At 53.5% G+C, this 21,958-nt stretch overlaps 2 protein-coding genes across 2 annotated transcripts in view; one reads left to right on the forward strand and one right to left on the reverse strand.

Annotated features, from left to right (window-relative positions):
- The window catches only part of C18H16orf74 (chromosome 18 C16orf74 homolog), a 43,991-nt gene extending 42,904 nt beyond the window's left edge, over positions 1-1,087 (reverse strand). Inside the window, exon 1 of the mRNA XM_002826723.4 lies at positions 884-1,087. The gene's annotated coding sequence lies outside the window, so the exon portion shown is untranslated. The remainder of the gene's footprint in view (positions 1-883) is intronic.
- Positions 1,088-7,749: 6,662 nt separating this feature from the next.
- On the forward strand, positions 7,750-21,468 carry LOC129050892 (putative uncharacterized protein C8orf44; the record flags this gene model as incomplete). The annotated part of the gene is made up of 2 exons (XM_054534426.2): positions 7,750-7,824; positions 21,264-21,468. Coding segments are annotated over 2 exons (270 nt in total), but the record flags the coding sequence as incomplete, so codon positions are not given.
- Between the last annotated feature and the right edge of the window lie 490 nt (positions 21,469-21,958).

A 21,958-nucleotide genomic window follows, 5' to 3' on the forward strand; every position in this document is an offset into this window, starting at 1 on the left:
GTGGGGTCTAGGCAGGAAACGCCAGAGCCTGTGACTCAGGGTATGCCTCTCAGAGCCTCAGTTTCCTCACCTGTACATTGAGGCGTTCGTTCCCCGAGAACTGCACTACCTCAGAAGTGCCTTTGCCTCGCAGCCTTCCCTTCCTCCCTCTTCCTCGGGGCTCCAAAGCCTGTCCAGCCTGCACAGATTTTCCCTTGATTCCATCTGGGCCCCGCAGCTAGAGGCGGTCTGAGAGAAGTCCCAGCCGCCCTCGGACCCCGCCCTCCGCCTATCCCTGGGGGGAGCTGCGGGTGCCCCTTTTTACTGAGGCCTCCCCTAGTTCCGCTCAAGGGCAGCCAGCCAGGAGAAGGCGCGAGTGCGTCCACACGGGTCGCCCTTTGCGGTTGCAAACCTGCTTTGATGTCCTGGGAGCGCAGGGGGGCCCCTAAGTGAGGCGGTTCATAAATAATAGATTTGGAAATACTCGATAGAGGGGAAATGGTTCCTCGGGAGGCCTCCTGCCCCCGCCCCCCGCCGGGCGGCCTTCCAGCTCTCAGGAATGGCGTTCTGGTCCATTCCCAAGGAACTCGTGACGGCGCTGGGTGGCCTGTGGGGAGTGGGGGGCCGGAGGCTTCCGCGCGGGGACACACCCCCACCGCCGGTGCCAGTTGCAGCGCGGCCAGAGCCAGGCCAAGTTTCCCAAAGCCTGTGTCTCCGCAGCAAAGTCTGCAAGAAGTTGGGGGGACGCCCGGGCCCGCGTGGGTCCCCCACCGACCCCCGGGCCGCGCCCCTGCAGCGGCTGGAGCTTGCGAGGCGTGGACGCCGCCCGGCCCGGGGCCGCGTTGCTCGGGGAAGGCGGGCGTCCCGGGGAAGGGGCGGCGGGCACGAGGCGCGGGGCACTCACCGCTTCCCTCCTGGTGGGCTCACTGCGGAGCCGCGCCCGAGGCGCGCGAGGCCCGCCCGGGCGCTGGTGGTGGCGGCGGCGGTCGGGCTCGGGGGGCCGCGGCGACGAGCCTGCAAGACAGAGCAGCGGGGGTCATGGCCCGGCCGGCGCTCGGGCAGCCGCGCGCCTCCCGCGGTCCCGCCCCGCTCCTAGAGGGCGGCGCTGACGGCAGCCGCCGGGCCGCGGGCGCCAGGATTGCACGGGCCAGGCGCGGGGCGGAGCGGGCCCGCCCGTCGCCTCCCTGGGGAGCGTGCCAGGACCCGCCCGGCGCCCTCGGCGGCGGTCCCGACCCCTCGCTGCTTGCCTGTTTCCTCCCTCCAGGCCCTGGGCGGTCCCGGGGAAAGTTTGGGCCGCGCCCCCTAGGGCTCCCCACAGTGCGCCCCTCTGCGGGGCTGGGTGCCGGGCTCCCTGCGGCCCTGCACCCCAGCCGTGGGTGGTGAAAAAGGGCACCAGGGTTCCTCCCATACTAGGGGGCCCGGGTTCAGTGAACCTCGCCTCCCGGATGCGAAGAGGGGAGGCGAGAACAGCCCCCCCGCCCCATCTCGCCGTCTGCAGCCGCCCTCGCCTGGTGCAGGACCCCAGAGACTGGTAGGCAGTGCCCCTTCCCTGTGGCTCCGGCTGTGGGGGTTCTCTTTTGCTCTCCACGCAAGCCTTTGCACCCCACTTCGGGGGTGAACCCCGGGTTGCAGCCTACAAGGAGGTCAGGGCTTGCCTCCTGGCCCCCTGGGCAGCTTCAGATATTTGGTGATGACCTTGATGAGCATCAGGGAGAGGAATCCCCCACCCCCCCGCGGTGTGGACACAGAGGTCTTTTGGCCAGATGAGCTTCTTAGGAGGCACACTCCCTCCGTCAGCCCTACCTGTGTGGAGGCCTCTGCAGACACCTGCCCAGTGGGGCAGGAGGAACAGAAAGATGACTGCCCTGTGCTTCCCATGTCATTGTCACAAGCCTGTGGTACCCTCTCCACCCTACAAGCCCAACGTCTCCACACCCCGTGCCCTATATATTTCTGGAGGCTTAGAAGGGGAAACTGAGTCACAGAGCAGGAAAGTGACACTCCTTCAGTGAATGTGGCAAAGAGTTGCAGGAAATGGAGTCATCTTCCTAGCCGTGTGCTGTTGCTTGAGTCATTCCTAAAAATGGGGCGATCTTTAGGTTCCCTGACCTTATAGAGTCCAGACTGACAGGCAGGAAATGTATCATGTCCCCCACTCCTCCGCCTCTAACAAAGAGAAGGGGCAGGCCTGGGGCAGGACGTTCCTTCCACTTGTCCCCACCCTCCGGAGGCAGGATGGGACCTGCCGCTGGCCGGTGCTGGGGTGGTGGGCGTGCCCATCAAAGCTGCTGCCCCAGCTGCTGGGCTGGGGAAGGCCTGTGCTGGTGGCTCCCTGCTGAGGGCACATCCCTGGGGAGGGGCTAGAAAGCCAGGAAGAGCTCAGGGGCTTCAGGGTAGGAGGCGGAGGGGGCTCAACAAGCTGGCTGTGGGCAAATCATCATGCCTGGCTGTGTGCCGGCCCTTCGCTGGGTGTGGGGAGGCAGGGACCAGGCCTAGGCTCCTGAGGAACTGAGATGGACAAGCCTAGGCGACTAAGAACTAAGGCTCTGAGACCCCATGGCACAGCGTCTCCCTCCTCCGTCAGTCACCTCCCAGCCCAGCTGTGCCTGCCCTGGAGCCAGGTTCCCTTTCATGATTGTGCAAAGATTTGATTAATATCTATCTCCCCCACACTGCCGGTTCCTGCCCTTCCCCGGGGCTCCCTGTGCCCCAGCCCCTCAGGAGTCAGCGGGTCCCTGGGGAAGTGCAGCACCTCCTGAAGGTCCCAAGGGGCCATTTCCTGGGCTGCTGACGGTCCTATGTCCTGCTCCTCTTCAGGGAGCTTTGGGGCAGAGCCACTGTGAACTGTCTCCTCTAATGGTGGCAGCGGAAGTCCCTAGGTGTGACAGACAGGCAGTTGCCCTCACCCCTGCCTTCTTGTTCTGGAAGGGTGCAGAAGGGGTGACACTGGTGGAGATCAGCTTGTCTCTGGGCTTCAGTTTCCTCAAAAGAGAACTGGGGATTTACTTATTTATCAGGTTATGTATTTAACCTGGCGCCAACTGTGCAGGCAGCCCTCACGTCACTGCCTGTTCATGACAACCCTCTCAGGTGTGGGGCCTGGGGCTTAGGGAAGTCACAGGTCCTGGGTCTCCCAGCCAGTGAGGACTGCCTTCTGACTCTGCTCCGTCTCCACTCCTGTGCTCTCCTGCCCCCAGCGGAGACAGGAGCCGCTCATCCCAGGGGAGTCTGGCCCAAGCCTCAGCCCTGGGGGAGGGGACGGTGCACTAATGATTGGAGGCCGAGGAGGATGTGTTTTGTCAACTGTACAGACTGAGATGAGGAGTGGAAAGAATCTGGCTGCCTCCTCCCCCAGGAGGCTGCTGCCGTGAGAACAGTGGGTTTACACTCCAGCATCACTTTCCCAGCGTCTGCGCTGTTGGCATCTGCGCCGGTCACCCTTTGTGCTGGGGGCTGTCCTGCGCCCTGTGGGTGCTGAGAATCATCCCTGGCCTCTACCTACGAGGTGCCAGGAGAGCCGTTCCTCAAAGTCACGACAACCAAAAAATATCTCCCAACATTGCCACCTGTCCCCTGGGAGCACCATGCCCTTGGCTGAGAACCCCTGAGTATTTTCCAACAGTTCCCGGCCCTGACTGCATGCCAGGATCACCTGGCAAGCTGACAAATAAATAAAAATGAATGAAGCAAATACCCAGGTCCTGGCCTCGCCCCATGGGCTCTGACTTAATTGGCCCGGGTAGGGCCCAGGTATGGGTGTTATGTAAAAACCCCTAGGTAAGGCCAGGTGTGGTGGTTCATGCCTGTAATCTCAGCACTTTGGGAGGCTGAGGCGGGAGGATTGCTCAAGTCCAGGAGTTCGAGACCAGCTTGGGCAACGTGGTGAGACATCCCCACACACAACCCCTGCCGTCTCTACAAAAACTGTAAAAATTTGCCAGGTATAGTGGCGCATGCTCGTAGTTCCAGCTACTTGGGAGGTTGAGGTGGGAGGATTGTTTGAGCCTAGGAGGTCGAGGCTGACCCAGATGATGTTAATAGTTGGCTCCGACAGAGAACTTTGAATCTAGCAGCAGAGAGCCCAGCTGCACGTCACTTTCCTGGCAGCCAGGTGAGGTGCCTGCCCAAGTAACTTGGTCTTGATCTTGGGGTGGGGCTGGTAGTGGGCAGCTGCTAGTGGGGACCCATGGGCTCTGGGAGGAGAGTCCCGCTCAGCAGCCTCACCTTGTCCCACCACCTGGGAAGAACTGCAGGGAGCACTGAGCCTGCAGACCCTGGAGACCAGGCCAGGGCTGTGGCCCCACACCTGCCTGTGATCAGAATCCCCTGGAGTGCGGGGAAAGGCAGATGCTGGAGGCTAGGATTCTTCAGGTGTGGGGTACAGGATGGGAAGGTAGGCCCCTGACACCAAAGCCCTCTGAGTCCCGTCCTTCCTTCTCAGACCTGGAGACTCGGTCTGCAGAGGAAGCAGGAGAAGAAGAATTAGAGCAATTTCTCCCCCCGTCTCCCCTTGGGGATTAATGGTTGGGAGAGCAGCTTCCTGTGCACAGTTCGACAAGAGCTCTACACATTTACTGGCGCCTATCAGGCACCGCTCCAGGCCCTGAGAATACAGAGGCTGAGAGAGACAGGCCAAACCCTGCCCCTCATGGGCACCAGCGCCTGAGTGCTACGGGGAAAACGCTTACAGCGGAGGCTATAAAGGGTGGGGGTGGGGAGTCAAAATTGTAGACAGCATGGGCACGAAAAAGCTTCTATGAGCCAGTGATTGTAGAGGAAGCCCTGGCAGGTGCAAGGGAGCTGCCGTGTGGGCGTCAGGAGGAAGAGCTCCCAGGAAAGTTCTGGGTTCAGGGTGCAGGACGAGGAGGAGCACCCCGCAGCCACACCCCACTCTGCAGGGACCTGAGCCCGGGGGCTCCGCATCACCTCCTAGGGGTCCTGCAGGGTGGGGAGTGGGGCTAGCAGGGAGACCCTCTTCCCATTCACAACTCCCCACGTCCTACCAACACGTGGCGCACCTGTGACATTCGGTTTCCTATTCAACAATGGTTTCTTTTCTTTTTTTTGAGACAGAGTCTTACTCTGTAGCCCAGGCTGGAGTGCGGTGGCACGATTTCTGCTCACTGCAACCTCCGCCTCCCGGGTTCAAGCGATTCTTCTGCCCCAGCCTCCTGAGTAGCTGGGATTATAGGTGTGTGCTACCACGCCCGGCTAATTTTTGTATTTTTAGTAGAGACGGGGGTTTCACCATGCTGGCCAAGCTGGTCTTGAACTCCTGACTTCGTGATCTGCCCACCTCAACCTCCCAAAGTGCTGGGATTACAGGCGTGAGCCATTGCGCCCAGCCCAACAATGGTTTCTTAAGCAGGGTGGAGGGTTAAAGGTGGCTGCAGGCCGGACACAGTGCTGAGATCACACCACTGAACTCCAGCCTGGGCGACACAGTGAAACCCTGTCTCAAAAACAAAAAATAAACAAAGCCAAAAAAACAAACAAAAAGAAGTACAGGGCCAGGCACAGTGGCTCACACCTATAATCCCAACACTTTGGGAGGCCGAAGTGGGCAGATCACCTGAGGTCAGGAGTTCGAGACCAGCCTGGTCAATGTGGTGAAACCCTGTCTCTACTAAAAATACAAAAATTAGCCAGGCCTGGTGGCGCATGCCTATAGCTCCAGCTACTTGGGAGGCTGAGGCATGAGAATCGCTTAAACCCGGGAGGCGGAGGTTGCAGTGAGCCGAGAACATGCGACTGCACTCCTGCCTTGGTGACAGAGTGAGACTCTGTCTCAAAATAAAAAACAAAAAGAAGCACAGGCTCTGGGGAGACAGGCCCCAGGAGTGGGGTTGGTGGCAGGGGGACAGGCAGGGACACCCCATCCATGCAGGAGGTTCAGCCTGAGGCTCTGCAGCCCCCGCTCTGAGATGCCCCCTCCTCATGCCCCACACCGGCCTCCTGAGTGTGTCCCCAAACACCAGCGCCCTCTATCCCCGTCCCCCACAGCTCTGCCTCCCTTAGGGCCAAGGGTTCCTCTTGCAGCAGTGGGAGCTGAGTCTCTCACTACTGAGCCCTATGCCCGGGCCCCTGGCAGGCACTGGTTTATTGAGCAGCATCAGCGTGGGGCCCAGGGACGTCGGAACAGCCTCTGCCTGAGATTTCAGACGGATGGAATGAACCTCACTTTGTCTTCCTGGGAGCAGCCGTCGGGGAGCGAGGTGGCAGGGGATCTGGAATCCCCTGACCTGGATTGAAGCCTCGGCAGCCCCTCACGGGCTGTGTGAGACCTCAGCGACGTCATTCGGCCTCTCTGAGTGTCAGCGTTTCACCCCAGCATGGGCGAAGGAGAACCACTCAGAGGACCGCTGTGAAGATGGAGTGAGCGTGAATGTTAATTCACCATGAAGTCGAGGGAACCAGACGAATCATAGCTAGTGTTTGTGGTGAGCTGCTTAAGTTCCATGCACTGCTTCAAATACAAAATTTGCATAGACTTCTGAGGTCAGTACTATTTTGATTCCCCTTTTGCAGATGAAGTGACTGATGCATAGAGCGGTGTCCTCACTTTTGCCCCAGGTGAGTGGGGGTCAGAGCCCGGGTTCCCGCCAGGCAGTCTGATTGGGATTCTCATTGTGCTGTCCCTCAGTGGACATGGATCAGACTCACACACAGTGGCCACCCAGGTGTTAAAGGGACAACAGGAAACTCAACTCAAGCCCAGGCCGTTGCACCTAGCACAAAAAGCGTCTCCCAACAGAGGGGAAGTCCCAAGAATAGTTGGCAACGTCATCAAAATAGCAAGACCCTGTCTTTTAAAAAAAAAAAAAAAGACTCGGGAGGCTGAGGCAGGGAATAGCTTGAACCAGGAGGCGGAAGTTGCAGTGAGCTGAGATCACGCCACTGCACTCCAGCCTGGGCGACAGAGTGAGACTCCGTCTCAAAAAAAAAAACCTCAAAAACCAAAAAAAACCCCAAAAGACTGGGCTGGGCGCACTCCCTCAACCTGTAATCCCAGCAATTTGGGAGGCCAAGGCAGGAGAATGGCTTGACCTGGGAGTTCCAGACTCACTTGGGCAACACAGGGAGACCCCGTCTCTACAAAAAGTAAAAAATTAGCCAGGCATGGTGGTATGTGCCTGTGGTCCCAGCTACTCGGGAGGCTGAGGCAGGAGGATCATTTGAGCCCAGGAGGTCGAGGCTGCAGTGAGCTATGATCGCACCACTGCACTCCAGCCTGGGTAACAGAGCGAGACCGTGTCTCAAAAACAAAAACACCACTGGGCAGAAGATTTCAGTAGACATTTCACCAAAGAAGATATACAAATGGCCAACACACACGTGAAAAGATGCTCAACATCATTAGTCATCGGGGAAATGCAAATCAAAACCACAGTGAGATCCCATTTCATACACACTAGGATGGCTGTGATTTTTTAAAAAAAGAAAATAAATATTGGTAAGGGTGGGTAAGAATGCTTAAATTACTGCTGGGAATGTAAAATAATATAGCCACTTTGGAAAACAGTTTGGCAGAATCTTAAAAAGTTAAGCATTTATTTACCATGTGATCCATCAATTTCATTTCTAGGTACTAGCCAAGAGAACACATGTTCATATAAAGACTTAGACACTCATGTTCACAGTGCTTGACTCACAGTAGCCACAAATGGAAACAACCCAACTGTGGGTTGTGGGTCAACGAATGAACGGATAAAGCAAATGTGGTCCAGCCAGATGATGGCGGGTGTTTTTGTTTTTTTGGGAAGACAGGGTCTCACTCTGTCACCCAGGCTGGAGTGCAGTGGCATGATCTTGGCTCACTGCAGCTTTGACCTCCCAGGCTCAAGTGATCCTCCCACCTCAGCCTCCTGAGTAGCTGGGCAAAATGCACTACCACAGCATTTTGTATATAAAAATACAGTAATTTTTGTATTTTTTTTGTAGAGTGAGGTTTCACCATATTGCCCAGGCTGGTCTGGAACTCCTGGGCTCAAGCGATCTGCCCACCTTGGCTTCCCAAAGTGCTGGGATTATAGATGTGGGCCCCCGTGCCAGGACTACGATGGAGTATTATTCAGCCATAATAGAAATAAAGTGCCGATACATGCTACAATGTAGATAAACCTCAAAAACATTATGCTTAAGGAAGCCAGTCACACAACACTACATACTGTATGGCTCCATTTATATGGAATGTCCAAAACAAGCAAGTCCTTAGCGACAGAGAACAGATGGGTTGTTACCTGGGACTGAGGCTGGGAAGGAGGAGGGCCTGCAAAGGGGCAGAGAGACCTGTCAATTCACTGAAAGTATTGAATTGAATACTTAAAATAGGTGAATTTTATGACATGAAAATGCCTCCTTGCCAGATGCACTGGCTCACGCCTGCAATCCCAGAACTTTGGGAGGCCAAAGTGGGCAGATCATGAGATCAGGAGTTTGAGACCAGCCTGGCCAACATGGTGAAACCTCATCTCTACTAAAAATACAAAAATTAGCCGGACATGGTGGCACACACCTATAATCCCAGCTACTCAGGAGGCTGAGGCAGGAGAATTGCTTGAACCCGGGAGGTGGAGGTTGCAGTGAGCTGAGATCGCACCATTGCACTTCAGCCTGGGCGACAGAGCGAGATTCTGTCTCCAAAAAAAAAAAAAAAAAAAAATGCCTCCTCAATGAGGCTGTAATAAAACAATAATGGAGGGAAGGGAAGTCAAGGGAGGGAAGGGGCGCTTTACCCAGCACAGCAGCCAGGCCCTGACATGACCACATAACCCACAGATGCCACAGATGCCAGGCAGCCCCACTGCTGTGGCAGAGCTGAGGGTGCATGGGCCCCGCAGTCCCAATGGCTGGCCCTGCAGCAGAGAGGGAGGAACATAGCTGGGCATGGCAGTGTGCACCTGTAACCCCAACACTTTGGAGGGCTTAGGCAGGAGGATGGCTTGAGGCTAGGAGTTCCACACCTGGGCAACAAGGGAAGAAAACAAATTTAAAAATTAGCTGGACATGGTGGTGCATGCCTGTAGTCCCAGCTACTCGGGAGGCTGGGGTGGGAGGATCACTTGAGCCCGGGAGTTCAAGGCCGCAGAGTTACGATCGCGCCACTGCACTCCAGCCTGGGTAACTGAGTGAGAACCTGTCTCAAAAACACACATAGAAAGAGGAACAGCCTGGCCCCTGGTCATGGGGGGCAGCCCTCCTGCGGGGAGGAGGTAGGAGGGCAAAGTTGGTGCTAAGAAAACAAGAAGATTCACACGGAAAGAGGAAGGAAGCCAGAAAGCAGAAGCCATGGGACGGCAGGAGATGAACGGGAGGAAAAGAGACAGGTGGGGCGCTGAAGACGACGGAGGAGCCGCACCGGGCCTTGGGGGCTCCCCACTGATGCAGGCAAGGAGGGTCAAGCTGTCACATGGGGAGTGAGCTGCCGGAGGTCCCCCATGAGTGGGGGCATTTGGGATTATGAGTCAGGTCTCAAATTTCCTAGCCCATGCTTGGGACAGGAAGAATTACGGCAGTCTCTCACTTGCTCATTCATTCCTGACATTATTTCCTGAGCATCTCATACGTGCTGGACACTTGGTCAGGTGCTGGCAGTCTGGGGAACAGACAAGCAAGACCCCTGCCTCATGGAGCCTGAGGCCATGGGCAGAGACCCTGACTGACGGTGAGCGTGAGGTGGGTGTGGAAGCAAAGTGGAGGGGCCGGAGGGGCAGATGGCAGGGCTGGGATTAGAGAGGGCAGGGCCGGGAGGGCAGGATCAGCAGGTTAGGAGGCTGATGGACTGGACCTGAGGGCGTGGGCAGTGTGATCCTCGGAGACCTGCAGGTGCTGGGGTCTCATTCTGGGACTCTGTGCCGATGCTAGCAGCTGGCTATGGAGGCATTTTCAGCAGGGGCGGGCGGGCGGCCAGATCAGTGGCTGCCTGGGAAGCTGGCTCCACCTGCTGCTGGGGTGAGTGGGCGCAAGGCAGGGCTGTTGGGGCACAGAGAACTCAGTCAGGAGAATGGGGACTGTGCCGGGAGGTGGGCAATGCCTGGGTCGGTGAGCTCCCCAGAAGCCTATAAAGATGTTTCAGAGTGGAAAAAACCCCTCAAAACCAAAAGCAAAAGATATGCTTTGTAGCCATAAAGAAATAAAGAATGACAAAGAATGACAAAGCTTTTATATCCTGTCTTTTTGTTGTTGTTGTTTTTGAGACGAGATCTTGCTCTGTGGCCCAGGCTGGAGTGCAGTGGCGTATCATAGCTCACTGCAACCTCCACCATCTGGGCTCAAGCGATTCTCCCATATCAGCCTCCCAAGGAACTGGGAGTACAGGAGCATGCCACCATGCCTGGCTAATTGTTTTCATTTTTTGTAAAAATGGGGTCTCACTATATTGCCCCAGCTGGTCTCAACCTCCTGGCCTCAAGTGATCCTCCTGCTTTAGCCTCCCAAAGTGCTGAGATTACAAGTGCATGGCACTGTGCCTAGGCTGTTATGTTCTGATATGGAAAGATCTCCAAGTGAAAAAATGCAAGGTGTAGAAGACCATACAAATGTTCAATCATTGCATAAAAAAGGGAGGAGAGGCTGGGCGCAGTGGCTCACGCCTGTAGTCCCAGCACTGTGGGAGGCCAAGACGGGCGGATCGCGAGGTCAGGAGTTCGAGACCAGCCTGGCCAATATGGTGAAACCCCGTCTCTACTAAAAATACAAAAATTAGCCGGGCGTGGTGGTGGGCACCTGAAATCCCAGCTACTGGGGAGGCTGAGGCAGGAGAATCGCTTGAACCTGGGAGGTGGAGGTTGTTGCAATGAGCTGAGATCACACCACTGCCCTCTAGCCTGGGTGACAGAGCGAGACTCCGTCTCAAAATAAAAATAAAAATAAAAAGGGAGGAGAACCTGGATCTGCACTTTTTAAAGCATAAAACATCTCCATAAGGTTCCACTGGAAACCAGGGCTTTTGGCTGCCAGTGAGGAAGGGAATGGGGCGGGCAGAGGTCCTGGGAGACTTTTTCTCTATGTCTTTTGTTCCTCTTGCAACTTGGATCATGAAAATGTGTTATCTAGTCCAAAAGTTAAAAAACAAAAAAACAAAAATCTTATGGGTTCTAAAATACGGAGAAAACTGCAAAATCCAAGCTAATAAAAGTTTACTTAAGACACAGAAACTCTGTCATTAAGTGTAGTCTTCACGATTTCAGTATGTTTAGAAGCAAAATGAAGTTTAGCTTCACCAATCTTCCTGAATATGCGTGATTGCCAAGCGATTCTCCTGCCTCAGCCTCCCAAGTAACTGGGATTACAGGCATGCACCACCATGCCCGGCTAATTTTGTATTTTTAGTAGGTATGGGGTTTCTCCATGTTGGTCAGGATGGTCTCGAACTCCCGACCTCAGGTGAGGTCGCCTTGGTCTCCCAGAGTGCTGGGATTATAGGCGTGAGCCACCACGCCCAGCCCACCATTACATTTAAGCTACCTATAGCCAAATAATTTCAAATGCAAAATTATAAAAATTAGTTTTTAAATGTTCCAGAACAAATGGTATTTAATGGTGTAAATGGGTGGGATTTTTTAAATAAGCTTGCTGGGCTCGGGAGTGGGACCTCCCAAAACAACAGAGTCAGAGGCGCCAGCTTTGCTTGGGGTTGACACTGTGGTATGGAAAGATGGGTGTGTGGGGGAGTGGAGAGGTAAAGTGATTCCCTGAGACGTGGGGTGGGTAGGGTAGGGGCAGGGATGGGATCTGTGGCCAGGCAGATAGGGATTAAGCATAGCTCCCAGATTGCAGCCTTGTGCCCCACTCAGCCCATGGGTGAGCTTGCTTTGTTGAATTAATTATTTCCTGCCAAATTCAGGAAGTAGCAGATGTTGAAACCATCTCAAAGACACAAAGATTGGTACTTTGCTAACTGCAGAGAACTTCTTGCCTTCGAGCAATAGGCATTTCTGTTCATAGACCAATTATATCCTGAGAAGGACAGGAATGCCATTTATTTGAGGGCACGCCTGGGGACCTCACCTGTCCACACCTCAACAGAGAATCAGGAGGCAGCAGAGGAGCCTAGGGACCCAAAGCCTGGCACTAAAGACCACCCAGCGATCAGAGGCAAGAGCAGGCCCAAACTTTTGGCCTAACTGTACATATGCTGAATAAGCTTGGCTTTTCCAGCTGAGTGTAGCAGAAGCAGCTGTCTGAAGATGGTTTAGGTAGGCTGTTGGGGAGGGGTTCCAGGGAAGGAGGTTGAACATGCCGCCCTGCCCTGATGCAGCAGGAGCTAGAGCTGATGACCAGAGGGAGGAGAATGAAGAACTGTGAAAAGGAGACCCAACATCCAAACAGGGTGGCTGCTGGGAGAGCTGTGGAGGGACTCCCAGTCCGGTGCTACACGCCCAGTAGTGCCAAGAGCATTTTGGTCCAACAGAGTCCAGCCTCGTACCTCTCTACACCACCATTTGTCATAAAGAAAAGGATAAATGCCATTGTTAGACATTTCTCCCCTAAAACCATTACCATGTTTAATCAAGCATTGTGCTTAAGGTGCTAAAAGTCAGTTACCTGAAACCTTAAGTAAAATATTTTTTCCCAAGTGTTCCAAATGAGTAGGGTTTCCACACATCTTTGAAAAGAGAGGGAAGTGCTGTCGAGTCCAGTGGGCTTCCCTGCGAGATTCAGACCACGTGCCCCATCTGTACATGGGTGAACAAGAGGCTGCAGGGTTAGAAGCCTTAACACTCTTCCTAAAGCCTGCCTGGCTCAGCTGCTCGGACTGGCAGCTTCAAAGTTAACTTTTCTCGAGCATCAAAGTGGGTGCCATGGTGTGCAGGCCCCTGCTGGGGCTGGCCTGGGCACTGCATCCTGGGGGCTGAGCACAGCTTTGGCATTCTTCTTCCGTTAGGCCTCCGGGGCAGGCAGAGTAGGTGGCTCGAAGCCTGCTACAGTGTGGTCCTGGCCCCCCGTGGGCTTTGGATGAACACACGGGAGGCAGTGCTAGAAGCATGGGGGTGTCACATGCATCGGCCAGGGGCTGGGAGGGGCCGGGGGTGCACACTGGACCCCAGAGGGGCCTGAGCTGTTCTGCAGGATGCTGCTTCCCGGGTCAGTGTGGGGCTTTCCGTGAGGCCCTGCCCAGGGAGTAGGCTGGCTGGAGGATGCTCGGGCAGTCCTTCATGGGCACGGCTCCTCAGCCCATTCACTCACTTCACCTGGCATCAGGCCCCTCACCAATGGACCCGCCTCTCTGCACAGTCTGAGAACACCAGGGATGGGGCCAGCTGGGACTCTGATGCACCGTGGTCCTATTCTCAAGGGTCTGTTCCCTCCCACACTCCTTCATTCACTCACTTACTCGCTTATTCATTCATTCATCCGTTCATCCATTTACGAAGCTCTCCTGGGCACCTCCTGTGGGGTGCCAGGCCGTCAAGGCCTAAGGCCAATAGAAATCTAGCTCAAGCCACAAGTGCCACTTACAATTTCCCAGTAGCCACGTTAAAAAAAGAAAAGTAAAAAGAAACAGGTGAAATTGATTGTAATAACATCTTTCATTTAACCCAATTTATCCAAAAATTATCATTTCAGCATGTCATCAATATTAAAATTATTTTAATGTTAAATCAATATTAATATTTGATTTAATATTAAAATATTAAAGTAAGCTTCCATTTCTCTTCTTTTTGTCTTAAGTCTTGGAAAGCTGGTGTGTATTTCACATTAAAGCACACCTTGATTCGAGCCAGCCAGGGGTCAAGGGCTCTGGAGCCACCTGTGGCTGCTGGCTGCCAGTCAGGACCGTGCAGGTCTAGGTCTAGGAATACAAAACACAGGGACACCCAGACCCTTTACCGAGGGGATCTCTGCCTAGTCGTGGAGCTGACCCTGATATAATTCCGGGCTTGGCCGGGCGCAGTGGCTCACACCTGCAATCCCAGCACTTTGGGAGGCCAAGGCGGGCAGATCGTGAGGTCGAGATTGAGACCATCCTGGCCAACATGGTGAAACCCCATCTCTACTAAAAATACAAAAATTAGGCCGGGCGTGGTGGCTCACGCCTGTAATCCCAGCACTTTGGGAGGCTGAGGCAGGCGGATCACAAGGTCAGGAGATCGAGACCATCCTGGCTAACATGGTGAAACCCCATCTCTACTAAAAATACAAAAAATTAGCCAGGCTTGGTGGCGGGTGCCTGTAGTCCCAACTACTTGGGAGGCTGAGGCAGGAGAATGGCGTGAACCCGGGAGGCGGAGCTTGCAGTGAGCCGAGATCGCACCACTACACTCCAGCCTGGGTGACAGAGCGAGACTCCGTCTCAAAAAAAAAAAAAAAAAAAAGAATGACTGACCTTGAGCAAGCCCCTAATCTCTCTGTGCTTCAGTTCCCACATCTGAAAAACAGGGATGACAGTATCTATGTCAGTGGAACTATTCTGATGTAGGACAAAAATGCAGCCATGTTTTAATGACCAGCATCTGGAAACGGAAGCCCCTCATCATTAGCAGTCGTGAACATTTAGTGAGAGCTTGCTATGTGCTAGACACCAAAGAGTCACGTAAGCACAGCACGCATAAAAGGCAGACACTCATTAAGATCCCATTTTACAGGTAGGACGCTGAGGCACAGGGCGGCGAAGTAAGTTGCCCAGAGTTAACCAGCGAGGTAAGTGGCGGAGCCAGGATTTGAACTCAGTCAGGTTCAGAATTTGCATTTTTACCCCCTTCTGTATACTGCCTCTAATCAATGCTCATTTCTTTCCTTTTCCAGAGATTGAAAATTATTTTTAAAGTCTACAGGTGCCACATCACCCACTGGCGCTTGGTGCCTGGGCTAACCCCTTAAGAGGCAGGTGGTACCGCGCTGGCTGCTGACGGCTTACGGCTGAGCCTCGGGGCTGGGCCCTCTCCCTATGGCCCAGTCTCTCTGGAAGGGCACCCCTGGCACACCAGGGTCCATCCGCGTATCAAAGGTTGCTGAGGACTTCACAACCAATCGCCCCATCTTTCCATCTTTCAGCCATAAAAATATTTGACAGAGTGGTGTCCGCACAGAAGGGGGACCCTTGAGTCCTAGAGCCCGCCCTTAAGTTGTCCTGGGAGCCTGGAGAGCCAGCTCACCTCCCCAGGAGCCCCTGCCTGCCTCAGCTGAGGATGGAGGGTGGTTACAGCTCCCCTGCAGCTCCCGAGAAAAAAGCTGGATGCTCAGAAATTCTCTTCCGGCAGCGACTTCTCCACGAGCAAATGAATTGTGCATCAAATGAACGCGATCCTCCCTCCAGGCGCTGCCAGCCAACGGTGAGAAGAAAATGAACTCTCTTCTCTACATGCCATTTAATTTCAATATCTCATTTAATTTCAGTTGGAATGGCTCACACTCCACCATGCCTGGGTGGGGGTGGGGGCAGAGGTGGGGGTGGGAGGGAACCCACAGTGCAGCCGCTGCTTTGTCTGTATAGATTTTTTGTGATCCTTACATTGCAAACAAACTGGAGTACATATGACTTCTGCTGTAAGAAACTAAAGATAATATTTTTGAAAATTCACCGAGAAGGGGTACAGGAAAGTGCTGGGCACACAGCGGGCACCCAGAAGGTGGCATTAAGTATTGAGAGGAGGTGAAGAGAGAGGGCAAAGGGAGGAAGCTCTTCCCACACCTCCCAGGGACCTGGGGCAGGGTAGGAGACCAGGCTGCTCCCCACCCCCACACACGAGCTCTGCCCGGAGCCCCCTCCCAGGCTCCCACCCACTTGCCCTCCTACCTCTGGGGATGAGAGATCAGCAGCCACCTTGGGTCTCAGGGACCTCGCTCAGGTTGGGGACAGTCGCTTGCTCTTCTGGGCTATCTGGGCTGTGGCTGTTTCCAGACTCTGCCCATTCAGACTAAATGCCTGGCCTTTGCACAGAAGGGAAATTATCCTTAAGCTCAGGCCTTGCCGTTGCCCCCATGGCTGTGGGAAGCTTTAATCCCTTGTTCCATATCCCACTGTCTGGCTGAGGTTAGAGGAATGGACCAACTGGAGCCCAGGCTGAAGACAGAAGCCCACGTGGTGGGGGAGCTAAGCCACCGCCAGGGAGGAAGACTGACGGTGGGCGTGTTCCCGGGAAGAGGAGGGCACTTCTGCAAGCCTGTCCTGGGGAAGGCAGGTGTGGGGATCTTGGGGGACCCTAAGGGTGACACTGGGGTTAGTATGGGAGATTCAGGAAATGGTTTCCATACAGCATAGGGGGAAATTTCTGGCAATCAGCAGCGGGCTTGAGCTGCTCAAGACCCAGTGAGCTCCCCGCATGTGGCGGGTTAGGCACGGGCTGATCGCTGCACTGAATTTATTGGAGAGGTTGGATCTGATGCCTGTTTCGTTTCCTTGCAACCCTGAGAGGCTTGGAGGAGAGTTTCCAGTCTCCTCATGAGAACTAGCTGTGTGTGGCCTCGGCTCTTCGAGGCTGGACCTCAGGGAGGAAAAGCAGAATCCAGTCCCCCCACACCCAGCTGGGACCCTTAACATGGCGGTGGGAGAGAGGCGGTGGCTGGTGGTGATCCCCATACTGGGGTTTCAGGCCGCCCAGGAGGGTTCCCCCTTCCTTGTGCCCCCTTCCCAGATCTCTTTTCCTGATGCTCCACTATTGTTTTATTTTATTTATTTATTTATTTTGAGACAGGGCCTTGCTCCGTCACACGGGCCGGAGTGCAGCGGCGTAATCAGGGCTCATTGCACCCTCGACCTCCCGGGGTCACGTGATTCTCCCACCTCAGCCTCTGAGTAGTTGAGGCTACAGATGCACGTCACCACGCCCATCTAATTTGTGTATTTTTAATAGAGACAGGGTTTTGCTATGTTGCCCAGGCTGGTCTCTCACTCCTGACCTCTAGCGATTCATCTGCCTCGGCCTCCAAAAGTTCTGGGATTACAGGCATGAGCTGCCGAACCCCACCTTATTTTAAAATTCAGATAAAGTTCATGGTAGGCACGGTGGCTCACGCCTGTAATCCTAGCACTTCGGGAGGCTGAGGAGGGTGGATCGTTTGAGTTCAGGAGTTCAAGGCCACCCACTGTGGCAGGGTTCCTGTACCCACTGCCAGACTCTGTCCATCCCCATCGGCTGCCCCAGAAGTCACAGAGGGAGTGACGCTCCGTGGAACCACGGCGCAGGAGGTAGCAGCTAGGGGCAGGAGGGCTTCCCCTGCTATCTCAGCTGCCTCTCCTGACCTTCTCTGCCCAAACCCCCACAGACTGTCACCTCCCTGCCACCCGGACACGCAAATGGGAGCCCCACCTGCGACCCTTCTTGCTTGGGGCTCCATCCTCCCCGGATACCTCCCCGCCCCTCCAGGCACTCAGGTTCCTTCCTGTCTGCGGCCTTCCCACACTGCCCGCAGTCCCCAGGCTACCCTTCGTGCCTTCCGTTATCCCAAACACAGCACCCAGGAAGGCTGAGGAATAGAAAGACAGTGAGTCAGCCTGGGTAAGACTTTCGAAGGCAGAGTCTGGGTGGGGCAGAGCTCAGAGCAGCTATGCCCAACATTCCTGGAGGTTCAGGGAAGACATGGGATCTTCAGAACACCTATGGCTGTGCCAGGGTGGGCTGCTTGGGACGTGCATATGGGAAGTGAGCCAAGGGACCCCTTGCTGAAGATGGGGAGATACCCAGGTAAGCTGGCACTTTCTTTGGGTCCTAGACTTTTTTTTTCCCACCTGCTTTGCTCCATGGGTCCCCCAGTGAAAATGCATCCCTCCTTTCTCTACTTCCAGCCTACGTGCCTGCCCAGACGCAGTCCTGCCTGCTTCCCTCTGCCCAGGTGTAAAGGCAGAGGGGCTGTGTGTGCAGATACTCTATCTACCTTAAGAACCACATCCCAGTAACTATGGAGACCACCACCCTGACGGGAGAGTCCCAGGATGTCTGTTTAAACACTGCCTTCCTCCCAAGTCCTCCAGTGGGTGAGGAGCTCTGGGTCTCTGGGACTCTCAGGCACAGTTTGGAAAATTGCCTCTTATTGCAGAAGTAATTTAGCACAGAGCTCAGCTGACCTCAGGGCAGCCATTTTACCAGCAGGATCTGCAAATGGTTTTGAGCTCCTCAGAAAGCTGGCACTGAGAGAATTCCAGGCATCGTAGGTGATTAACAGAACAATCAGATTCTGGGAGGTCTTGCTCTGAGCTCCAGGGCAGGACTGGTGGGAGGCCAGGCTGGTAGAGGCAGTAGGTGATGACATCCAGGGTGGGACTATAGCCTTTCTTAAAAGCCACCCAAAGGAAGGCCACTCAACAGTGCAGGAGAGATCCACAGCTGAAACCCTCAGACTAAGAACCACTGCTCCCTATGTGCCCAGGCCAGGTACTGAGGTCAAGAATTTCAAGAATATTCAGGCCTAGGACTGAAAGAGGCAGTGGAGGCTGTTGTTTGTTTGAAGGCATTCTGACGCTCAGTCACACGTGTGAAATTGTCCTGGGGTATCCAGGGCACTTGGACTGTGCACATGAAGAGGATTCTGCTTCTAAACATTTTCTTCCCATTAAAAAACAGACTCATGGCCCAGTGCGATGGCCCACACCTATAATCCCAGCACTTCAGGAGGCCGAGGTGGGCGGATCACTTGAGGTCAGGAGTTTGAAACCAGCCTGGCCAACATGGTGAAACCCCATCTCTACTAAAAATACAAAAAAATTAGCCAGGCATGGTGGTGCATGCCTGTAATCCCAGCTACTCGGGAGGCTGAGGCAGGAGAATTCCTTGAACCCAGGAGGCAGAGGCTGCAGTGAGCCGAGATCATGCCACTGCATTCCAGCTTGGGCGACAGAGCAACACTCCACCTCAAACAAACAAACAAACAAACAAATAAAACAAGACTCATAGGCAGGCACGGTGGCCCACACCTGTAATCCCAGCATTTCAGGAGGCCAAGGTGGGCAGATCACTTGAGGTCAGGAGTTGGAGACCAGCCTGGCCAACATGGCAAAACCCTGTCTCTACTAAAAATACAAAAGTTAGCTGGCTGTGGTGGTGGATGCCCGTAATCCCAGCCACTTGGGAGGCTGATGCGCAAGGATTACTTGAACCTGGGAGGCAGAGGTTGCAGCCGAGACTGCGCCACTATACCCCAGCCCGGGCAACAGAGGGAGACTATTTCTTTTTTCTTTCTTTCTTTTTTTTTTAGACAGAGTTTCCCTCTTGTTGCTCAGGCTGGAGTGCAGTGGCATGATCTCAGCTCACCGCAACCTCTGCCTTCCAGGTTGAAGCGATTCTCCTGCCTCAGCCTCCCTATTAGCTGGGATTACAGGCATGCACCACCACGCCCGGCTAATTTTGTATTTTTAGTAGAGATGGGGTTTCTCCATGTTGGTCAGGCTAGTCTTGAACTCCTGACCTCAGGTGATCCGCTCGCCTCAGCCTCCCAAAGTGCTGGGATTATAGGCATGAGCCACTGCACCTGGCCGAGACTATTCAAAAAAAAAAAAAAAAAAAAAAAAAAAAAAAAAAAAGGAAAGAAAAGGAAGAAAACAGACTCATGGCCAGGTGCCATTGTCCAAGTCTGTAATCCCAGCACTTTTGGAGGTCAAGGCGGGAGGATCACTTGAGCAGTCCAAGCCAGGAGAAAGAGTGAGACCCTGTCTCAAAAAAACAAAAACAAAAACAGACTCATGTGCTCACTTGGCTTCTCTTTGATGACATTAGTGAGGCAATTTTCATATGTTTACTAGCCATTTGGATATCTTCTTTTGAGATGTGCCTAATCTGGAAAGAAGGCTTGTTTTGTTGGTTTTTTTTTTTTTGGAGATGGGGTCTCACTCTCTCATGCGGGCTGGAGTGCAGTGATGTGATCATAACTCACCGCAACCTCAAACTCCTGGGCTCTAGTGATCCTCCCATCTCAGCCTCCCAATTAGCTGGGACTACAGGCGTGTACCATGGCACCCGGCTCTGGAAAGAAGTCTTTTGCTGGGTAATTGTTGGGTAATTGTATTACAAATATCTCCCACTGTGGGATTTCCCTTTTCACCACCCTGTTTTTTAATGAACAAAAGTTCTTAATTTTAATGTAGCACAACTTATCATTTATGTGTCCTGTTTAAAAATCTTTGCCAAGCCCAAGGTCATGAATATATCCTCCTGTCTAGAAGATGTATCGTTTTACTTTTCATATTTAGACCAAGAATCTGTGAGATACTACTACATACTACCAAAATGTCTAAAATAAAAAAGACTGATGGCTGGGGGCAGTGGCTCACACCTGTAATCCCAGCACTTTGGGAGGCCATGGCAGGCAGATCACTGGAGCCTAGGAGTTTGAGACCAGCCTGGGCAACAGGGCAAAATTCTGTCTCTACAAAAAAAGTAGCTTGGTGTGGTGACGAACACCTGTAGTCCCAGCTACTCGGGAGGCTGAGGTGGAAGGATCGCTTGAGCCAGGAGGTCAAGGCTGCAGTGTTATGATTGCACCACTGCACTCCAGCCTGGGCGACAGAGTGAGACCCTGTCTCCAAAAAAAAAAAAAAAAAAAAAAAAAAGGCTAATAACACAAAGTTCTGAAGATCTGAGGACATGGGAACTCTCAGACACTGCGGGTGGGAGGTTCAGCTCATACAATCACTTCGTAAAACTGGCAACGTATCTTGAAAAGTGAACACACACACACTCCCCTAGCAAGTCCACGCTACATATCCTGAAAGAAAAGCATACATAGCTGTGTGGCAAGGCACGTGCAGGAATGTTAACTGCAGCATTAGCTGTGTCAGCCCAAATCTGGAAATAACCCAAATATCCATCAACATAGAAATGGATAAATTGGGGTACATTGATACAACAAAATAAGACACGGTGGTGAAAATGAATAAAAGACTGCTACATATCAGGTCGCAGGTGAATCTCACACACACAGTAAGACTACTTACTGTCTGCTCCTGCTGACATAGGCTCAAAGCCAGGTAGAACTAGTCCAGGGTGTGGACACAAGGGGTCCTGGGTGCTGGGGTGTCTTACAGCCTGTTTTTTGAGCTTGGTGGTTCTTCCGGGAGCCTGTCCTTTTGCTCCCCCTGTGAACCTTCGCTGAGCTATACACTTATGATTTGTGTCCTTTTCTGGGTACCTCTTAAACGTCAATAAATAAGTTTTATTTTCAAAAACACCCTCTGCCAAATACATCTAAGATGAGGATACAAACAAAATTTAGGGTATTCACATAGTGGGGTCCAAACAGTGGTTCTGGAAATGAAGTGTTTACATAATCCTGAAAATATGAATTACAATTTTTTTTTTTTTTTGAGGCATCTCATGTGTTCCTGGCGGTGGAACACTTTTATTGGCAAGATTGTAATTCAAGGCCGGGCGCAGTGGCTCACGCCTGTAATCTCAGCACTTTGGGAGGCTGAGGCCGGTGGATCATCTGAGGTCGGGAGTTTGAGACCAGCCTCACCAACATGGAGAAACCTCATCTCTACTAAAAATACAAAATTAGCCTGCATGGTGGCACATGCCTGTCATCTCAGCTACTTGGAAGGCTGAGGCAGGAGAATCGCTTGAACCTGGGAGGCAGAGTTTGTGGTAAGCCAAGATTGTGCCATTGCACTCCAGCCTGGGCAAGAAGAGCAAGACTCTATCTCAAAAAAAAAGTGTTCTGGCCGGGCGCGGTGAGTCACGCCTGTAATCCCAGCACTTTGGGAGGCCGAGGTGGGTGGATCACGAGGTCAGGAGTTCGAGACCAGCCTGGCCAACATAGTGAAACCCTGTCTCCACTAAAAATACAAAAAATTAGCTGGGCATGGTGGCGGGCGCCTGTAATCCCAGCTACTCGGGAGGCTGAGGCAGGAGAATCGCTTGAACCCAGGAGGCGGAGGTTGCAGTGAACTGAGACTATGGCATTGTGCTCCAGTCGGGTGACAGTGCGAGACTCCGTCTAAAAAAAAAAAAAAAGTGTTGTACCATACATCTCTATCAACAAATTTAAATGTCAGACTTCACAAGCCAAAAATAAAGAATCCCAACATTTAGGAGAGAGATGATTA

The sequence above is a fragment of the Pongo abelii genome, chromosome 18 (genome assembly GCF_028885655.2).
Source record: "Pongo abelii isolate AG06213 chromosome 18, NHGRI_mPonAbe1-v2.0_pri, whole genome shotgun sequence".
Taxonomy (NCBI): Eukaryota; Metazoa; Chordata; class Mammalia; order Primates; family Hominidae; genus Pongo; species Pongo abelii.